Consider the following 22,212-nt stretch of genomic DNA (forward strand, 5'->3'; position numbering starts at 1 on the left):
GTCTACAGACAAAAGGTTCATTTTTGCCCATTCACAATAAGAAGTTTGTCATCTCTGATCAAGAACAATTTGAGTTTTTCCCGGCAGAGGGCACTATGGCAATATTTTGATTTAAAGAGTCAACTTGTTGCACATTGAGGTCACCACGTGACAAAACACCAACAATCCTGATTCATGATTGCAACAGCCTTTATTTGTATTATGCAGCTGGAGGTGTGTTCTTAAAAAAAACAGACAAAAACAACTTTAAACCAGTCTCGTCTCATAAATCATTTACATAGGGCCATTTTTTTCACCATCTGATCTCTGTTGACCTGAATGGAAAAGCATTGTAGACAGTCTGTACACGTTCAAACTATTTCAGCAAACACAAGGCTCAAGTTTAAGCACATTAACACGCATAATAAGCATTTCTGTTGTTAAATTCATCCGCCTTCATGTAGCCTTCAGAAACCATTTAGTGTCGGGCACACATCCAAATAGAAATAGCAAGATTCACATGAGCCCTTCATCATTAGTCCAATTAAACCGTCGTTTGCACACTAAACAAAAGCATCATGGAAAAGGTCACCAGTAAAAAGATCTGTGCTGAAAACTTTAAAGTTGTCTAAAAATCGGGGAGAGCAGGAAAGCGGTAGAAAGAAAAAGCAGTAGAGAGCGTGAGAAAGAGAGCAGATTTTGTCCACGATTCACATTATCACACCGTCTGGCTCTTTCAGACAATCACGATCATTTGAGGCATGGTTAGGGTGTCAGTCCTGGTGCAGGGTCAAAGGTCAGAGGTCGCCTTCGCCGGATCTCGGAGATACGTAGCCGTTTAGTCCTCTGAAAAGCCATGGCAGTATCCACACCGCAGTCAGAGCGAGGAGTGAGGATTTTAGGCACCAGTGGGATTTTCATCCAGACCGAATCAGTTCATATTTTAATAACAAATCAGCAAAGTGCATCAGTTGTGGCCCAGTCCGCCAGGTTCAGCTGGGTTCAGAACGGCAGTCACATGATGCAGCACTTGTTCTTGAAAATGTGCGGGTGTTTGTAGCGCAGTCTCTGTTTGGGCCGGTATTTCTCTAGATACATCAGCTGCTTGCTGTTTATTGCACCCCGTCGCTTCCTGAGGATGCACAAACAAATGAGCATTAGCATGTTGACTTACATTCATCAGATTCCAACTGAACGATTTCTTTCAAGAAACACGGCAGATTAAAATGGCTTGCGATCTCACGTTTCATTCCAGCCCACGCTGGACTGAAAATAGCCCTGAAAATATAACTGTAAACAAGGGGCGGGGCTTAAAGGTTCAGTTGAGAAGCTTTTGCGTGATGAGAGCTTTCAGCTTGGCCTTGCTATAGAAAGGCACTCTGGCAAGTGACGGAGAACTAGTGTTTAAGATCCAATCGTGTGAATGTAGCAGTTGACGTCGAGAGCTCAAGGTCTGTGGTTCTTGAAAGAAGTCAAGAGAGAGATGTACGCACTGTCTGATGAACTGGATGGCATCTTCGTACTTCATCCCACTTTCAATCAGCGCCACGGCCACAAGTACTGGAGCTCTGCAGAAGAAAACAACACATATACTGAGAGAGGTGTGACACTGACCTGAACATGTATGTGTGTGTGAGAGATCACTCTCAAAATAGCTGTTTTTTGTACTTATTGCACTCTTGTGTTTTTTGTATATATATTTTGCATTTGATAGCACTTTTTTTCCACTTTACTAAAATACTTGATATTGCTGAATTTAAAGGACTGTGTACTTAATTATGTCATTTGTCTATTACATGCAAGTTTACTTAATGAAAAAACACCTGACAGCTACATGCCATTGTTTTAAGTCTGTTTGCTTATGTTTGTGGCGTTCAATATGAATACAAATATTAACAAAGAATTAAAACAACGTCATGCCGCTTTCAAGTATTTTCCTATTAAAGGCAGAGTAGGTCATTTGGTTCAAAAACATTTTTTTTATGCTGGTCTCACATCCCGCTAATGTTCTTCCAATCATATCCCTCGGCCCGAGGGCTACGATAGGCTGTCCAACCTGCCAGTCAATGTATGTATTTGCATACCTCTGTGGACATGCGTCATTAGCGCAATCCATTGCAATATTGCAGACCGAGCGAGAATGAAAGGCATTATAATTGTAATATTATGTGCTTGGTACAGTAATGTTCTCTCACTGCTGAATGAGACATGAGGTAAGTACAAAGGAATACTTGAATCATTTCAAATTTAAATAAAATACATGTATTATACTTTTAATATGTATTAATATTTGAAGAAACACTTTATTAATATGAATTGTAGTCCATATTTAATAAAAAGGTATCAAACTTGGTATCAAACTTGGCAACCCTAACACACACATAATTTGATTGGCTCACAAGAAAAGCTCAATTGTTCCATAATCTAAGACAGATCTTGATAGCTGTACAGTGAAAAACGGATTAATGGAGCAATGCCACGTTCTCGCTCTCGAACGAGTGGAAAGAGGCATTACGATGAGCTAATTCATCATACAATAATTAATGTTTTACAATTTATTCAAGGTAAAAAAAAAAATATATATATATATATTCCAGAAAAGGTGAGTGGTGAAAAACAACTGTAGTGGCCCAAGTCACATTAAGAGCCCACCTTAGAATCGCTACTATATTCTGTTCTCTGCATATAACTCCACGTTTAAATTCCATGAGAGCTTTCCTTCCACTTCATCACTCGCCAAATGGAAAATCTTAATTCTGTTCTCTTCCTAAAGTAACAGCACCTTTCCTTAACAAGCCACAACTGAGGGATCACTCATGTCCAATTTGACAGCAAAGCTAATTTGAACACTTAACCCTCAAAGCTTCCCTTTCAAACATACGCTGCACAGTAAAGACCCTCAAATCTTACAGCATAACTCCAGCTCTAAACAGTGTTGCCATCTGAATCAGATGAAAATAAACGAGTCAGGCCAAAAAAACACTGGCACTCTTTCAACAGTCGAGCCCGATTCCCTTTGGAAGTGGATGAAGTGCGTCAGAGACGAGTTTTACCGCCCTAAAGATGAGAGCAGTGGGGCCAGAGTACCTCCTCCTCCTCTGAACGTCACACTCGGTTTTACAGCCGTCGTTTGGGGTGTTTTGTTTCACTGCATGTGCGCCAACAGAAAGCATAAATACATCTTTCGTAGGAGCTCCTTATGAGACAGACTGTTCCATATTTAGAACTGAAATAGTACATTATGGTGTGCAATATTGCTTGATTTTATTGTCCTTGTCGTTACCACGAAGTTGTACCCACTGAATTTTTTTTAATGTTGAAAAACAAAAACAGCTAAATGAGTTTCCATTCGTGTATCAATCACGGGATGGAAGGAAATACGACCACAAGGTATAGCTCACATGTAGCCCAGTCATGTGGGATAGACAGTCTGGCATAAAGGTCATGGAAAGAGCATGCGTTTGAGGAGGACAGTAATAACAAATGCTCGTAAAAAGCAACTTCCTGTTTTGTCTTCGGCCCTCACCCGATGCCTCTTACTGCAGCAGAGTGAGTGCACTTCGGGGACTGTTGATTTTGGCAGAGCGCTCTGGCCAGTTTAAAGCCTCTGAAGAGATACCTCTTCGCTTTCTATGTACGCAGTACGGTTTCAGTCCATAAGGGACGATCAACTTCATCCACAGTTAATAGAGGAGAAGTGTCTCCTGGGAGGCCAGAAGTGCATAATGTTCTATAGAACGCATTCTTTTCCAGATTAAGGTCTCGTACAGGGCACAAGAGGTGGGCTTACTTATGGGCCACCAGACAAGAAATGAACCCATTTACCCCAGAGATCCCAGGGCTAAGTAAAAACCAGCTAGCCAGCTAGTTAAAGAGATGTTTAAATCTTGAGAGCAATGTGATTCTGTTTCTGTAAGCTCATTTACTGACCTCCCTAAGCCGGCCACGCAGTGCACAGCCACGCAGCAGCCAGGCTCTTCTATGAAACGTCTCTTCAGGAGACTCAGCCAGTCCTCCACGACCTTAGAGGGAGGCGGAGCGCCATCGTCAAATGGCCAGTCCTGGGGAGAGAATAACAAGTTACACCTTCACATCAGCACATTAAAGGGACAGTACACCCAAAAATGACTCCTGTCTTCTTTTGCACACCCTCGTATTGTTTCAAACCTATTACTTTTTCTTCTGCCGAAGACTTAAAAACATAAGACTGTTGGTAACCAAACAGTTGTTGGTAGCCACTCCTATGGAAGTCAATGACAACCAGAAACTGATTGGTTACAAGCATTCTTCAAAATATCTTCTTTTGAGTTTGGAACAACACAAGGGTGAGTAAATGATGACACAATTGTTATTTTGGGGTGAACTATCCTCTATTTACACTGAAAGACGAGCTTTGATTTCGAAACAACCTATTACTTTGGACTTGATCACACTGGCAACACAGCCAACACACGTACACTCCGGCATGACATTTTGATTTTGTTGTTGAAATTTCATGGTTCAATTTCAAGTGCGTATCAAAATATTGCATCATAAAGCAAATCAAGTGAGCTCCACTGTCTGCAATCCCATTGGTAGTTGATCTGCTGCTCATTTGCGTAGATAAACTGTTCAGATTTATTAGTAATAAGTATAAGTATAATGTTGCCTCAATTTGGTGACATTGACAAAATATGACCTCCAGCCACTACAAATCACTGTTATTGTGGATGTCCCTTTAAGGAGCTAAAAGCAAAAAAAAAAAAAAAAAAAAAAAAAAAGTTGGAGTCTAAAAGTTTTTAGACAAATGATAACCACACTTAAATCTATGAATGTTATTGCATTATACAACTAAATATCAAACCAGGTGAAACAGGTTGTACCAACACTTTTAAAGCTAAATATTTTGCAAAATAATTTATTGCAACAGTTCGTTATTGTCCAACATCAGTGTATAAATGTTCCAAGTTAAAGGGATACTCCACTCCAAAATGATTTTTTTTTCATTAATCAATGTCAATGGGACAGTCACAAGACTCCTGGTTTTCATCCAAAATAATGTGAATTGTGTTCCGAAGACGAACAAAGCATTCACAGGTTTAATGACAAATTTTCATTTTGGGGTGGGGTAACCCTTTAATTATCATGAAACACAACTTTGTTTACTCTGATAGGACACCTGTGTGAAAAAGAAAAAAAAACCCGGTGAGAAGTTGCATGCAATGCAAAGACTTCTTAACTGCTACTTAAATGTCAAAATACAGGTTGGGATCAAGGTCACAAAGTCTAAGGGAGATCTACTAGCTTTTTCCAAATGTTTCTACACTTGGTTCTTCTTTGTAAAAGTGGGCGATCCAGATGGTGAAGGTGCTGAAGAAGCATAGACAAGCAACAGTTGTGGGTTAGTGAGTAGCATTCAGAAATAACCTTCCAGGGGTGCATTTTCCATACGATGATGTAACTGGCTGCTTATGTACAACCATACGTTGCATTGTTGGGCAATTCTAGACTTTTCTAGACTTTTCTTCACATCTGCTGTTCAAACCATGTTGGTTTAACAATATAGAACTATTGTTAATGACATCGTCATGAATTTGAGTAATAACTTAATGCTAATGAATCCGTCTGAGATCGAATTAATGACAGATTATAGCCATTATTAATAAAAATGGAATTTGAGGAAAACTTAGCTTTTTTGGTTCTCCATGTGTTTTGATGCATTTACAGATGGTTGATTCAATCTTTCATCATAGACTGTGGTTCCCCCACGTACAAAAGTACATTTGTATATGCAAACTCTTAAAAAAAATTGCGGCTTTATTATCGACAAACTCAAAGTTATACTAACAACATTAAAACCATACTAACACTAATATTAACAAAGTCGTTGGTCAAGGTAAAGAGTAGTTCCAACCACACAACTTTGCGAAGCGGTTTGTGAATGTTCATTAGAACTAATGTTTTGGAAATCACCATCAGTGCTGGGGAAAGTTACTTTTAAAAGTAATGCATTACGATATTGCATTAACTCCATTAAAAATACTAACTTGCATTACTTGTTACTTTTTGTCGAAAGTAATGCATTGCATTACTTTTGCGTCACCTGGGCAGCAGCGGCTTGCTTATTGTTATATATATTTTGTAAAGAACAAAAAATCCCAAAGTTATATTTTTGGCAACCATAAGTGCCCTTTCACACCAAAAGCCTCAGGCTGAAGGAAGTGCCTCTGCACCTCACTCCTAATTTCTCAGGGACAGGAGAGATATCCATTCAAATGTGACGGAACTTGCGAGCAGAGTTGGTTAACGATGCTTTTGGGAAACACACTCCAGAACAAAGAATGGGAACCAATGCCCTACATAATCTGAGATCAACGCTAAATGGTGTATGAAGCTAAGGACTTTCAGACACTGCTATTAACCTTTAATTTCCACAAAAGTGGTGATGTACATCTTATGGTCTATCAATCCCTGTCCGTGTTCAGGTGGTTAGTAAAAGCCGTACATGCTTCTGTGTCAGGCAAAGGAGAGGCATGTGGAACATGGCATAAATTGAGCCTTCCTGTTGCATAAATTTAGCATACGTGTTGCATAAATTTAGCATACATGTGTGGCTTTCCTGTGCTCTCGTGACCTCAAGTTGAGAGGCGATTCACCATGCTTCACAGGACATCCGGAAAATTCCAGCTCTCTTTTCCCATTTGCCCGCCTACACCGCTGCTGAGGGACTTTGATGTGGTTCAGCTGCAGAGGCTCGTGTGGCTCGTGTAGACCAGCACGCAAACTGGCATGTCTTCACAGGCACAGGTGCCCACACAAACACACTCATGTGATCCAGAGCGGCTTGGCAGGCCAGGCCTTAATTATAAAGAGCTTTCTCACAGTACATACACATAAGTCACCATTCAAAGGCCTCAAAATAACGCTTATCACACGGGACCAGCGAGTGATATGCAGTCACACTACAGCCCTAGGGACGGGATGTTCAACACTAGCAGGTGTGAATCTTTTCAAGTAAACAAGTCAGACCGGAGAGGCCTCTAGGAGGCTGGCTGTACAGAAAAGCCTTTGAAGCATGAATGACGCGCCGCAAATGCTTCCTCCACTTCCCTCCAATCCACCCTATTGATTTCCCGGGCAAACACGCCTCAGAAACCTTTCAGGAGTTGATGGAGGGCCGCTTTGTAATGCTCGTTGGGTAAACAGCCCTGGCCTACTTTGGGAATTAGGGTCACTTGCTCAAACCTGCAGTATCGCAGATCTCGGTGCAGCCGGTCTGAGTTGGAAGGGTGCAGAATTGCACAGACTTTACTCCCTTATTGCAGGTGCTCACAAATATACATGAGGCGAACAACACTACTGATTGTTCCTACTGGGGTTTCTCAGCAACTCGTGCGCCACATGACTGAAATTGCATGAGCTCACCAGGAAGCTGCGGACATGAACAAGCATACGTTTCAGATGGCGATCAACACCAACGCAAGTAACTGACATCCAATGGGTTGCACTCTTTCGCACGTGTCTTCTAACAGAATTCTTATTCACTGCATCTAGCCAACCTCTCCGCCATATTTGTGTGAATTATTGGGTTTGGCAAATGGTGCGTCAAAGCAGCCAACGTGTCCTTCATATCCACTCAAGGTATTAAAGATAGGACTTATGCAACCGTTCGCCCTGGTTTCTCTTTTCTTTCAGGCTTGCTGTGAGAAAGTCAAGAGGAAAAGTATAAAAGAAAGGTTGGGTGGTGGGGGAAGGTGGGTGGGGACCGATCGGAGGCCACACGGAGAAACCAGGCTCTGCACAGCTACCATAGCAACAGTGAAATGTTGATGTTGGTAATAAGAAGCATGTGTGGCTGCTTGGAAGAGAACGCTCTCTATAATGACTATAGTGTGTGTATGTGTGTGTGTTAAAGAGAGAGAGCCAGCACACGGGGGTCTGTGAGGAGCGGTTTCACTTTGCACTTCTAACACAGAAAAAGTTCAGTAACTGCCAAAGTTACGGCACCAGAAGCTCCTACCTCTCCATTGTTTTCACCATCTGGCCCTTTAAATGTCAAATCAACATGATTTTATTGTTTATTCTGATTGGATGATGGTGGCATTTTGGGGTCAAATATTTTTGTATGATGACCACTAAATTTTAAGCTTCCATTTTCAAAATATTAGTCCTAGTTTCATGTCATTCATATCACTCAGTGGTTTGACGAATTTATTTCATACTGAATTAATGTTTTATATTTATAGATTATCAAGTAAGTAATGAACTTTTTTGTCTTTTTTGACATGTAAAATAGCTTAAAATAGTTCAAATTATAACATTTTACATGAGAAGCAACAATGCATAGGATTTGAAGATATTTTGATGTTAATAATCAAACAGTTGATGGTACCCATTGGCTTCCATAGTATGTACAAATTACCATGGAAATCAATGGCTACCATCAACTCTTTGGTTACCAACATTCTTCAAAATAATACAGGTTTGGAACAACATGAGGGTGAGTAACTTTATCTTGTTTTAATGATTTTGTTTTATATTATAACTGCAATGCTTTTTTTGGGAGTAGTTTCCGGCTGATAGTACATCAAGAAGATGTGCACTCACCACGACTGTGATCCCATCCTTCTCCAGTGGAGTTTTGTCGTAGGTTATCTCACAAACTCTGACCACAGTTGTGGCACCATACTTCTTAAGATCCTAAAGCATGATGGGAACAGAAAGACAGGCGATTAAAAAAAATAAAAACAAGACCGACAATCACCATATTCTGACATGATTTCATCACATTATAATACAAACACAATCATTTTAATGGTGGGGAAGTTAGGTAAGCTGCTCATGAACATGCTCTGTCCCTCATCCCTGCCATGTGACGGAGCACTGGGATGGGTTTCCATGAGGCTTTGTGGATGTGCCATTATCATTAGAGCCTCAACGGTTCATGCACACTTCCCCAGCAAGATAAGAATGAGTGGGCCATGTGATGGCGGAGTTGTCTTGAGATAGACCATGTGAGCCGAGATGGGACATGCTACTAAAAGAGCGTGCGTTCAAGTGAAAAGGTGGAAGAAAACAGACGGGGTAAAGTGTTGGGGCTAGACGACGGTGTACAAATTCTCACCTCTATGAAGCTGCTCAAAGTGGAGTTTGTTGGGTTGTGTGTGATTAAGAACCTCATGTTCTTATAGCACACCTCCACAGGAGCCGGCCGGTTCATCCGAGCCATAGTGCTTCCTCCAAATGGTTTACCAACAAATTCACCGAATGGATGCTCTTCACGGTTTTGCTCAAGTCTCTGAACTTTCTTGGTGAATAAAACACTGCAAGACTCCTCAATGTTCAAAGTCCCCAATATCCTGTATCCTCTCTCTAATGGCTTACTGTAGCCAGAGAGGTAAGATCACCCCATTAGATTTGTGAGGCGTTTCGGGTGGCAGGACAATAGGAGGCAGCAGAAGGAAGAGCGTCTCTGTGCATCCAGAGATCGGCGCAGGTCGGTTTTCTTCCCGGGATTAGACGTGTAGATGTTGAGCGTGGCAGTAGTCTCCAGTCCTCTGCAAGAAAGCCATGGACAAAGCCACTACCCAAAGACAGAGCTGTTGGAAAAAGAATCAGAAAAAGAGATGAGTTTTGAGTTTTCTTCTCTAAAATCAACTGGTATGCAGAAGCAGGGCAGTCTGTTGAAGACAAACATGACGCACACAACGTGGCTCACATTAACTGTGAGTGTGTGACCGCAGATTTCATGCAGTGTCCCCGAACCCACCCACACAATCCCACTCACCACACGCAATCAAAACATTGCGTAATACAGAGGCTGATAGGGGCATGAGGCTTTACAGAAAGCAGAAACAAGAGTAAGTACGTTTCCCAGGCCTTTTCTTTTTTTATCCAAGACTCTGCATTTTTGGTAACACTTTACAATAAGGATCGTTCGTTAACATTAGTTAACTACTTTAGTTTACATGAACAACTGTAAAGAGTTACCGCATGTTTTCATGCATTTGCTTTTTCAAGTGCTGTCACGAACTTCATAAAACCTTCTAATTTAGTTTTCCAAATTTATTTTAAACTTCACTTTTTTTGCACATGCACTGCTCGTTTAAATGTTTTATTACATTTTTAGCTATAAATGTTCATCAAGCAATCATTCAGATGTTTTCAAGCAGTGAAAGTTCAACAAAAGGTACTTTAAAATGACAAATTGAAAGATTAAAAAAAAAATCTCACTTGATTCCAGCATTTCTGATCAAAAAGTCTGTGACTTACCCGGCTATGTCTCTCTAAGTAATATTTTTTGCATTACGGATTACAGTCCATTCTGGCTCAGACACACAGGTGAAAGCTGAGATTCTGATGTATGAATGCTGCTCTCATGAGCTCTAGCGATTCCCTGAACGCTCCCCGCTGATCTGCGACTGTAGGGTCCTACACAAGTATCTTCAGCAGTTAAAGGTGTTGACAGAAGGCGAGTCTCTCATCCATACAGCCAGCGTCACGATGCCACTAATTATAAACAATGCTGCACTGCAAGAGTCCTTGAGTGACCATATTTTGGAATGAAACATAAACTGCATACTGTTTCACATTTCACTGTGTCATTTATACCACACATTACTTTTAAGTAAAGTACAAACTAGTTAATATAAGCCAACTTTTGAACAACTTCACCGAAGAACAAAATCAAGGCTGTGAGGGTTGATCTAAATTGGATTTTCACGATATTTTATGTTTTCTGCACTGTCAGAAAAAGAAAAAAAAGTAAACAACTGTACCTTTAGGGGCACAACAGCTTGATACCAGGACAGTTCCCTTAAAGGGACATCTTTGTATCTCCTCTACCCCTGAAGCATGCATTTTAGTACCTCAGAGTAGTAATATGTACCCTTGATGTACGATAGTGTGGAGCAATAAGCTGTTGAACAAAGACCAGCATGTAAAACAAACATGAGAAGAACACTTCTGTCAGCAGGTCCACCGGGGGTCTGGCCCTGAGGGGCTGTACTCGTTAACTTCGTGCCGAGGAAGGTTAATTGGGTGATTCTGTGCTATGTCAACAGCACACAAGGGTCTCACGCATTCACTGATACACAGACAGACTCGTGGAGATTTGTAAACAATTCCTGTCGAGGTAACAACAGCAACACCAGCGTGAGATTTACTGCTAAACCTGTAGCATTAGCATGAACTACAGCGCTGAGGGTAAACATAACAGTGCAGCGCTTGTCTTCATGGGCCAATTACTAGCTCTTGTCCAATAAATACTGGTTAAATATTTGAGCTAGGGTTACCATGTGAGAACTTTTTCCTGGACACGATCAGGCCAGGATTTCTATATTGCCTAAAACATCCAGGTCATCCAGGCAATACAGAAATCCTGGCCAGGACGTGTCCGGGAAAAAGAGGACGTATGGTCGCCATAATTTGTGCTGGGAACTTTCAGTGCAGCTTTGTGCTTCTGGGACATTTCTACAGCAAAACAAGGATGGGAAAAGTAATGAAAAGGCACCTACAAGAGGCGATATGGGCTGGAAACAGATCATAGAAACATTAGGGCACTTCAGCCATGGCCCACGGTCAAGCTGGTGACCCATAAGAAAAAACAGCACTCAACAACTACTTCGATATTCCTTTGTACACATAAACAGGTGTCATGATTTTCCATGTTACACAAACTGGCCCTTCAGAAAAATCTTGCAGCAGGTCGAGTTGCTATATTGAGTCTCCAAGTGTCTGGACTGTGCCAAAAAATGGCCTCTTCTGAATGTCAGGTTGTAGACATGCCGACTTCCTGAAGGTTATATGCGTACTTGACGACTTGAGAAATAGGAGTTGACCGCAAGAATAAATCATATGGTCTTATACAAGTCCTGTTAATTAGGCTCGGTCATGTCCTCCAGACAAGATCGGACACGATAGCAATATATGGACACTATCAAAGATATTCAGTAGGATAATTGGAGAAATATTCCGTAGGATAGGAGAAATATTAAACAACTTCATAGCAAAATAATAGCAATGCACCAAAATTCTGACAACCAAAAATATAAGATTGAAGCAAAACAACAACAACCATCTACTGAAACTATTAACCGAACCAATCACTTTTAATTAAGAGTTTCTTTGGTGTTTTGGTTGTGTCCATATCTATTTTGTGCATACAATGTAGATAAGTTACAAGACATAAACATATAAGCAGTGCCAATGCATATTATATTGCAAAAGTAGCGAAAATGCAAAGATTGTTTGGTTGAAATATCGAGAGGCAGCTTGTTGCCAAACAACTTTACTATGACTGGTTTAATTTATGTCCTGAGAGCACAACATCCTGACAAGTATAATGAGATCTAATAACAAATTTGGTTTCATTTTTTTTTTTCAAAACTTCACAAATATCATATGGTGACTTGCTCCTAAATTCATATTTAAGAGTTGGGAAATTTGTTGGACACATTCAAATTATTTGTTTGGAGGAAATGGCGATGTATCTTTTCTTCAAAAGGAATTAAATTATTTTATCTGCAAACTTTATCTTCAAGAACGAGAAATAATGTTCATCAGTATGTTTTTGCTTTTTATTCAATTTATAAAGGTGCTGTAAATTGAATTGTTATATTCTATCATAATTGTAAAATTCTATTGTATTCTGTACATGCAACTAAAAATTAAATAATTGTATTACTTTCAATAAATTTACCATCAACACAGATCCCGCAACTATTGTGTCACCAATATTTTCTCAGTGATATGCCACTAACTCTGAAACTCTGGACTTAAAGAAGATTTTCCCAGTCATCATTTCATCTTTGTGGTCGTTCACGTGCGTTCAACTCATAAATATGATCTTTTTGACATGGCATGTCAATTCATGTGTGATATTCAGATTATGCATTTATACATTAGTGTCAGAAGGGGCCAAACTTTACACCTGAAATGGGTTTCAGAACTGTATGTGGCAAAATGTCTCGATAGCACCACCTATAAAATTTCAACGAAGCGCCCCTCCCGCTAGGTTTCACGCATGTATACGAAATTCAGTTGATACATGTAATGTCCCAATACCTACAAAAAAAAAAGTCCTAAATACAACAGGAAGTTAGCCGTTTTGCATCTGCAACTGAGGCAGTCAGTGCATCGCATCAACTCACAGGTTTAGTGTTGTTGTACAGGTGCTCAGTTTTTCTTGTTGTTGAATACATTTGGACAAAATCACACAATATAAAGGTGAAGCGCTATGCTCAGTAAATTTAAAACAATACTATACTGGCTATATCTATAAGGCAAATAACAGACTCAGACTCTGTTCTTCAAACACAAAAAAAACATTTGCCAATATAGACAGTGTTTATTGAGTAAAGAAAACACTGCACTTATTCAAGCAACCAGTTCCCATACAGGCGTAAAGGATGTTGTGAGACACGGGATGCATGGCTTGGGAGGTGAGATCTTATGCTTTCAAAGCTCGCTTGCTATTGCTAGCATCTCTGAAATCGTCTACCATATCTTTAAATAAATGAAAGCAAGAATGAGAGCTGTGGCGAAGTGGAAGATTCTCAGTCAATAACAACTTAAATTCCTTTTCCTCAAGCAAACTTTCATATGGCTTTTCTGGAAATAGCATGCAAGCCATAAATCAACTTTTCACAGTGCCTTTCTAGAAAAACAGTGTCTCTGTATATGCACCACTTCAGTGGCACTAGAAAGAGACAAGCCTGAGGTCTGATTCTGTAGACATGCAAGCCAGGTTAATAGCGTCTCACAAACAGCTCTGAGTGATGATGTGACTGGCCCATGTGCTGCGTGTCACCTGCGTGTTATAAATAGGCCTGGCAGCTGTTTTCTGATGCATTTAGCCCTGACTGGACTGGGCCAGTGCATATGAGATAACAGCGGGTGGGGGTTTGTTTCCAACTCAGTTTAGCTCAGTGAACTTTGTTTGAGAGACCAACCCCTATCCAGAGCTATGGAAAATCTGTAATTATGGATTAATTGGGCTGTTGATCTGGAAAAAACGGCATCATGAAGTTGTTGTGGTGGAAAGCACAAGATGAAGTTAACCAGGAAACATGAGATCAGAACAAAAACCCACAAGCTAACTTACTGAAGCGTCCATGACTGTTTATTTGTGCATTCGTTTTTGCTGTGCTATTGAAACTGGTATCAAGAATCATAAAATGTCAGTGGTATTGGTGTCAGCTACTAAAATTGGTTTTCACAATGCAGAAACACAAATGAAATCATGTACTTGCAGTATAACACTGAATGTCATGGAATTTGGCATAATTTAGGTGAATAAATCAAAAGTAGGACTGAACACTTGATCAAATAGTGATATATTAAACAAATGACTACTACTGAAATATAAAGTCTGTATGTTCTCCGTCTTTGTGCACAGTGCAGTTTCATCTACTAAAAATACTCAAGTACCGTATGAGGCTTGTGGTGCTCTCAGCATTTGCCATGAACTTGACATTTTCAAATGAATTAGAGCTTATCTAAGAGTTATTTCATCATTTAACTTGAGAAAACTATTGTCAGCTACACATAGGAACTGAAAGGTCTTCATGGTAACTCATCAAAATAAAATTATTTGAAAAAAGATTTAAGAAAACTGTTTGAAAAAAACCTAGGAAACCTATATTGGTCTCCAAAAATGAAGGTTAATTTACCATTTGATTAAATTTGAAAGGAAAACGAAATTGTTGAAGTTTTATGCATTCATTTGATGGGTTTGATAATTAATTTGAAGTAAAAACCAACACCACAGACCTTTGGAGAAAAAAAAATACTATTATTGTTAAACTTTTTTATAAATTGTTATTTGTATTAATTCAACCGATTAAACGTCCTATTGATTATTAACACTTTATTAAACCATTAAAAACAAAATCCAGAAAACTGGAAAACATTGTGGATTTTACTGAAGACATAAAGTCATCTCGTATCTATTGGAGCTCCATAGCGGCATAACTTCATAAACTCCATCCACTGTGATAAACAAATGAGATTTGGAGGGAATACTGTGTACTTGTGCCACAGCCACTGATGGGCCCTTAGGGGCAAATCTGCACCTCTATAAAGAGCTATGTGCCTCCCACAGGGATAGTGCTTGCTCTCCAATAATCTCAGATGCATGGATCACAACGGGAGGAATTTGTTCAGCTACGTGCGAGTTGTCATGATTGCGGCACCATGAAAGCAGGAGGCCCCTTCACTTCACTTCAGAGCCACTATACAGCACTGTATATCACACACTACATTAGTTTCGGGAATACTGAAATGACATTTCATCATGTCAGCTTCAAGATCACACTCCACAATCTGACTGAACCTGCCTTAATTGACCTTTCACCTCTAAACCCAACCAGGGTTGCTCATTTAACGGACATAACACAGTGTGTCATTTTCAACATTGACAATTGAGCTCTTTTGGCTCAGTTCAATAGAAGTCAACGGGGAAAGGCATTCCAGAAGTTGAAATGTGAAGTATTTTTTTAATAGTTCTTATTACTTGGGAATTACAAGAGCTGTTTAAGTTATTTAAATGGTCCTTCTTGTGGTTAGACTATACAGTTTTAAGTGGATGAACTTAAGCAGATGGTGAAAATGACATCTCTCATCGTTCCATTCTTTTTCATAGTGTCAACAAGCTTCATCTTTGTTACTGTTTGGAAAATGAGACTTCCAGTGGTGAAAAGTTAGCCGAAAAATTGTGCTTTAAAAAAATAATAATAAATGGATTTATTAATAATAATAATAATAATAATCATCATCATCATGTTTACAATATTTTCTAGCAATCCCTGAGAAAGTAAAGAAGCACAAAGTACTTCAGAAGATCAAGAGTTGTATTGACCTGGACCAGTTTTTTTTTTTTTCAGATATCACTCCTGGCCTTTTTCCTGCTGTAAGGACACGGACTCATTCAGATGCATCTCGTGGTTCTTTTCTCGCTGCTAACAGTCTTTAAATGCAGCTGAAGATGTCGGGTGGGCCCACATACAGAAAAAACAGGAAGAGGCCAACAACCTCCAGGTGCCTTTGAGCAGAACAACACGTGTATGAGATAGGCGAGTGGTTTCCTTATGAAGAGGCACGTTATTTAAGCAATCGACAAGTTAAGAACTGCAGGTAACATCCTGCAAACATCTGCTGTGAGCAAGCTGGGTCTGCTTTACAAACCACTCAACTTCTTTTTGAATTGAGAAATGAGTGCTCATTTTTATACCATTTTCATGTTTTAGTGATAGTTTGGATGAAATTGTTTTTTTTTAAATGTACTTAGCATTTCACCATGTCATATTCATTTAAGTCTAGTTTGTTTTGACTGAAATGGCATTTGTATTCAATAAAAACAACATCAGGAGATTAATCTCATACACGGACTAGAACGTGTTGAAGTGAGACAATTAAACTGCTAGCAAAGCGGTTCACTGGTTTTCAGATCTTTCATCTCAAGTGGATCGATATCCAACATACCCCTTTTAATTAAAACTGGTTTACTGTCGTCAAAATGTGTCTTTTTTATCGTGTCTCAATTACAATTAATGCAACTATAAAACTCATCAACAAACATTTTAATGTACAACATGGGCAGAATGCGGTCATTTAAACTGAATGTGAAGCATAATGTGGAAAGGCAAAATGAAAATGAAAAAAAATTTGGAGCCAATTTGGCAAAAATTTGCAACACGTTGACAAAAAAAGGCAACAAAAATAAAAATGCTATGTTTTGTTGTACTTTCATTTGATCACAAGTTTAATTCATATAATTTGTTAACTATATTTATAATATAAATTATATCTATATATATATATATTTTGATGATGAACATTTAAATCAACCATTTAAATGGAATCCAGAAAAAAGAAAAAAAGGAAAACACTGAATTTTGGGCATAAAAATGGATTTCATAGGACCGTACAATTTCTGAGTTCTTTAAATCAGCATAATTTTCACATTAAACCAGCCTCCACAATCCCCTGGGCTCGTCTTCCACAAGAAGCTGGACAATATGGTCTTCCTGTAAACCCCTAGGAGACCACCAGCGGTCTGGTCTGGAGGTCTGTCTAAAAGCAGGAATCCCAATTCTCACAGAACTCTGAAAGGTCAGGACTGCTCAAATTTGGAAGAGCAGGGAAGGGGATCACAACACAGGAAATCCCTCATCCCGTCTCGCAAGTATTAATGAAACACACACACTTCGGTGTGCAATCAACACTGGTCAACAAGAGGACAGCATGGCCCTGTGTCAATGAATGAACACTCATACACCTGCATTATCAAAGTCTGATTAACAAGTAGTTGTAGCGGTTTAAAAGAGAGCAAGAAAGGCAGAATGCATTATCTAAAGATATTTTGGATGCTGTTTTTTTTTTTTTTTTTTCATGGGACATTCCCTGTCTTCAGCTGTGAGTTTTCAAACACCACGCAAACCTTACGCTGATGTCAGAGGGTTTCCTGTCTGAGAAATGCAGCTGCACCATCAACAACGTAAAAAAAATAATTAAAAAAAAATGTAAAAACTGAAGGAAAGGACTCTGGACTCTCCATCACGATAACGTCTGTGTTCAGTTAGTGACCCAGAATCCACTATGAGAGAGGGGAAGGGAGTCTGGGAAGTCTGTTCACTTGGCCACATCACAAATACTAAATCTTCCTGAAGGAGAGGAGACTACTGTGCGCATCAAATCATGTGGTGCAGGCCTTACAATTTACTACCTGAATTTGACATTAACATTCAATTGTGTTTTTTTTTTTTTTATCTCTCTGAATAGCGCTGTCATGATAACAAATTTTGCTGGACGATAAATTGTCCAAGAAATTATCGTGATAAACGATTATAATATTGTCGTTCTTAGACCAGTTTCAACTAATATAATGATAATGGCGTATTAACGCAGGTACACCTTTTCAAAGATCAATAAACTTATTTTATTTTATGGCAGATTCAGAGCAAGAAATACCAACATGTTGACTTTGTGTGGCTTCAAATTAATAAATCTTGTATGTTATATTATGTTTATATGCCAGTTAGGGATGCGCATATTGACCATTTAACCGTTAACCGAAAGTAAACATTTTGACCGATGAAGGGGCCATTCACATATCGCGTCTTTTGGGCACTCAAGTTCATTATTTCAAATGCGGTATGCGCACTCATAATGGAAGAGACGCAGTGCGAGGCGCTCTTTTTTTTCCAGGCGCGTCCGCACCACATCTAGTTAAAAAAATCTCAGCTTTTCAGAATGATGCAAGCGCACCGGGTCATGTGAAAAGAACCAACTCAATCAGCTTCCTTCAGGGTGAAATTGCCCGTTGTTTTTAAAAATTGGGTGCACTGCTAAAGTTGATTGCAAAAATAAATCTTGTATAAGAGCAAGGGTTTTTCGGTGGTGGAAATCCATTACTGAAAGTTCCTTGTTGTAACGGAGATCGCAGCTGATGGATGCTTAGCAACAACACGCCTCAGGAGCGCAGAGCCCAAGTGCTTTGGAAAGGAGAAAACAGTGCGTACAGTGTGTGTGTGTGTGTGTGTGTGTGTGTGAACTCACTGGGCGCATTGACACACGCAACTACATGACTACAGACATATTTAGCTGAGCAAGCCAAATGAAGCGAGCGAAAAGTAGGCACATATCGAGATAAACGGCAACAAAGTTACTTGAAAAACATGCGACGCGGAGTTAAAATAAAGCAGTAACGTTAGTGCAAGTACAATGCAATATCACATGAGACGCCAACATCCACAAGCAAATGAAAGGGGCTTCCCAAAAGTGGTCACACTAGTGAGACGTTATCTCTTTATTCCCGGGACATCTGTGCCATCGGAGAGGGTGTTTTCTACCGCAGGCTGTCCACAGGCTACACTCCAAACTTACCCCCCATCATGTTACATTTTTTGTAATAAAAATTGAAAAAAGTTATCGCGGCCGAAAAAAAATTATCAAGCTCATTTTTTTTTATTGTGCGATTAATTGATTTATCAACTATCGCGTCAAGCCTATCTCTGAATTCATCTTAGTAGATAGAAATGTATAATCAGAAACCAGATTAAAATGATTGTGGAACATTTTATTGTTTGCTAGGCAAAAATACCCTACTGTTTAAAGGTTTAGGGATAGTGAGCCAAAAAGTAAATAAGTAAAAAAAAAACTGAAATAATACTTTTATTCAGCAATGAAGCATTAAAATGATCAAAAGTGACAGTAAAGGCATTCATAATTTCACAAAAGGTTTCCATATCAGATTAATTCTTTACGTCTATTCATCTAAGGTTCCTGAAAAACGTTATCACAGTTTCAACTGTTTTCAACGTTGATAATCAGAAATGTTTCTTGAGCAGCAAATCTATATTAGAATGATTTGTTAAGAATCATGTGACACTGAAGACTGGAATGATCATGAAAATTCAGCTTTGATCACCGGAATAAATTACATTTTAAAATATATTAAAATAGAAAACAGTTATTTTAAATAGTAATAATAGATCATAATATTATGTTTTTTTTTCCTGTATTTTTTATCAAATAAATCCAGCCTTTGTGACTATAATAGACTTCTTTCAAATACATAAAAAAAAAAAAACTATCTTATTATTTATGTCTGCAGTAGGGCTGCACGATATTGGGAAAAATTTACATTGCGATATTTCATTTTTCTGCGATATATATTGCGATATGAAATAAAAAAAATATTCTTACAAACAAAAATGGGGTGAGCAAACTTACATTCTCATTTTAAATGATTTAAACATCGACACCATCGTGTCAATTGATTAATATGCGCAAGGGAGAGAGAGCAAGACAGCGATTGTGTTGTTTGAAGACATTGAGATTGCAGCCAGGGCTTTGCTCGCGCGCTCTCTCTCTCAGGCCGGTGACAGGTGCAATATAAATAGGCGTCAGGTCTATTTCTAGCATGCACGTGTTTTCCACGCCGACGCGCGTCTCATGCAGGCGGTCTGCAAGCTCTAACCTGTTAACATGGGAGCCGAATTAAAAACGGACACGGCACGCAGCCGAGACGCTTGCGCCACGCATCTAGTGTGTCGCTGGCCGCGCACTCTTTGGCCCATACAGTAAATGAATAACGGATCAACTACGACAGCCTACATCGCACATCCTGCGATGTGACTATCATGGATTTGTACATCGCGATATCGATGCTTAAACAACACATCGTGCAGCCCTAGTCTGCAGCACAAATAGTGCACCTCTAATGACTGTTTTCAAACAGGTTTCCCAAACACTCAGCACAATAACTGGGATAGAATAAAGTATTTATGATACAAAATGTTGCACACATAAACTAAGCATGGACCTCACATTTTACATTATTGTTTGGGATTCATAAAAGCCGCCCAGGGTCTATTTTGAAATGTTAAATTAATAGCATTATTTGTGAAAACTTTCCTGACTGAACACCAAAAGTGTTGGCTGTTTTTACAGCCTGACATGGGGGGAATGAGTTTTCCCTCTTTTCCCACCCTGTATTCTCGTGATTAAATCCCAGGCCTGCGTCACAGCAAGCTCGGGCAGCCACCCATGGCCCTCCACTGGATTAATTAAAAGCATTTCTATTACAACCACTTCATGGGATGAGAACAATAAGCCACTGTAAAAAAGCAATACGGCATTGGGAGGTGAATCTATTCGTGCAGAGTGACTGCTTTCGTCTGTATTTCAAGTACAATCAAAACCATTGGTTACGTTCAATGTTGAGTAACTTCCCATCGAGACCCCAGGCTTTTTAAGTAATGTGGGATTTATATATATATTAAGTAGCCAGTCTATCTGACTTGTATGTTTTTGCCTGAAATGACAAAAACATACAAGTCAGGCACTCTTTTAATTTTTATGCACAGTATGAAAAAGTCTGTGGGGCAGGCAGTTCATGAACACAAAGTATGATCCAGAAACTGGAACAGTGCGATTCATTTTTACTTTTGAATCCTTGTGATCCAACGATGGAGGCTGATGTTTTTCTATACATCCTCTTTCACATCTGCCCTCGATTCAGAATGGTTTTCCTGAGTATATTTCTTTCTTCCATTGAGACTGAAAATCAAATACTAGCGATTATAGGACACAAGAGAGTGCTGGCAAACTGATATCCAGATTGCTGTTTTGACCACTAATGGTAAACACACTGGAGTTCAGAAAGATCCATCTTTAGATGATGAACTATTAATTCCCTCTCCATCTCATCACCCTAACAAGCCTGAACCAGACGGGCCTCTCGAGACATCTGCACGGTGATGCATTTGATGTGAGAGTCAGGGGCTGTCATGAGAACTGGCATCTTGGTTACTAAACCAAATGTGTGGAACAATGGATTCATGAAGTGAAGAGTCAGTCTGAAGCTCTACAAATCCAGATTAAGGTTTGATATCTGATATGTGGAGTGTGTTAACTAAAAACTTCACTTACTGCACCTCAGTCCATAAATAATGCACTAATCAGCAGCAGGAGATGGAAACCACCAGTGTTTCCTCCAGAGTCGCTATTAAGGAAAACCACTTCTTGAATCTGCAGCATCATGGCTAAAAGTGATATCATCAACTGAATCGGTCAGACAAACTCACTTCCTGACTCAATTTATCAATTTAACGTAGAAACGAGCACAGATCCGTGCACACAAATCAACAACAAGAGTTCACGTGTGATTCATGAAATATTCCTATGCAGCCAATCTGATCGTACGAATAAGCACACGTTCATAAATGTGACGGCAGAAAACAAAGGTCATTTGAATATCATGCCTCTAAAAACACAAAAAAGGCATTCTAATCTTACTGTTTAACAATCGACTAATGAGCTTCGTTTGACATTCAGGAAAATAAAAATGAAGAAAATGTGTGGAAACAAAACAGCGGTCACTAATTAGAAGTACAAAACGAGGATTTGTAAAGAAGAATGCTTGAGGATTTCGATACAAGCCAAGAGGAGACTGGTTTTCCTTTGCTAACATAAGGAAACTTTGCTTCTGTTAACAAACGTTGGATTTCACGAGACTCACAGGCGCATGCGCAATGCTGACCTCATACATCATTCCCCCGAAACTGCTGCGTTTACAACAGTGAGTGCAAGCTAGATTGAAGTGATTGAAGTTTTTCTTACAAAAATGCATTGCACACCGATGGGAGTGCAACACCTGCTGAGATGCGTCAAACGGCTTGAAAGATCAAAGACAATTTGTAAAATAACTCTGACTGGATACGTATGAAAGAAAAAGTCATACACACCTAG

The 22,212-nt window shown here is 39.4% G+C and overlaps 1 protein-coding gene and 1 long non-coding RNA gene across 4 annotated transcripts in view; one reads left to right on the forward strand and one right to left on the reverse strand.

Moving 5' to 3' along the window:
• Nucleotides 1-171: 171 nt before the first annotated feature.
• The window catches only part of LOC127935540 (protein tyrosine phosphatase type IVA 3), a 26,196-nt gene continuing 4,155 nt past the window's right edge, over nt 172-22,212 (reverse strand). The window contains exons 1-6 of one of the 3 annotated variants that reach the window (XM_052533511.1): nt 10,737-10,875; nt 9,083-9,557; nt 8,566-8,658; nt 3,910-4,040; nt 1,473-1,547; nt 172-1,111 (exon numbers count right to left, since the gene is read on the reverse strand). In XM_052533511.1, the coding sequence (XP_052389471.1) occupies nt 994-1,111; nt 1,473-1,547; nt 3,910-4,040; nt 8,566-8,658; nt 9,083-9,187 (522 nt within the window). In that variant the 5' untranslated portion in view covers nt 9,188-9,557; nt 10,737-10,875 and the 3' untranslated portion in view covers nt 172-993. Of the gene's footprint in view, nt 1,112-1,472; nt 1,548-3,909; nt 4,041-8,565; nt 8,659-9,082; nt 9,558-10,230; nt 10,374-10,736; nt 10,876-22,212 lie in introns of those variants that run through there. The other 2 variants (XM_052533513.1, XM_052533512.1) reach the window with 2 other exon arrangements.
• Nucleotides 1,316-16,389, forward strand: LOC127935545 (uncharacterized). The gene is made up of 2 exons (XR_008148111.1): nt 1,316-1,580; nt 15,843-16,389. It is a non-coding gene; the product is annotated as an uncharacterized LOC127935545 (long non-coding RNA).

The sequence above is a fragment of the Carassius gibelio genome, chromosome A19, assembly GCF_023724105.1.
Source record: "Carassius gibelio isolate Cgi1373 ecotype wild population from Czech Republic chromosome A19, carGib1.2-hapl.c, whole genome shotgun sequence".
Classification (NCBI taxonomy): Eukaryota; Metazoa; Chordata; class Actinopteri; order Cypriniformes; family Cyprinidae; genus Carassius; species Carassius gibelio.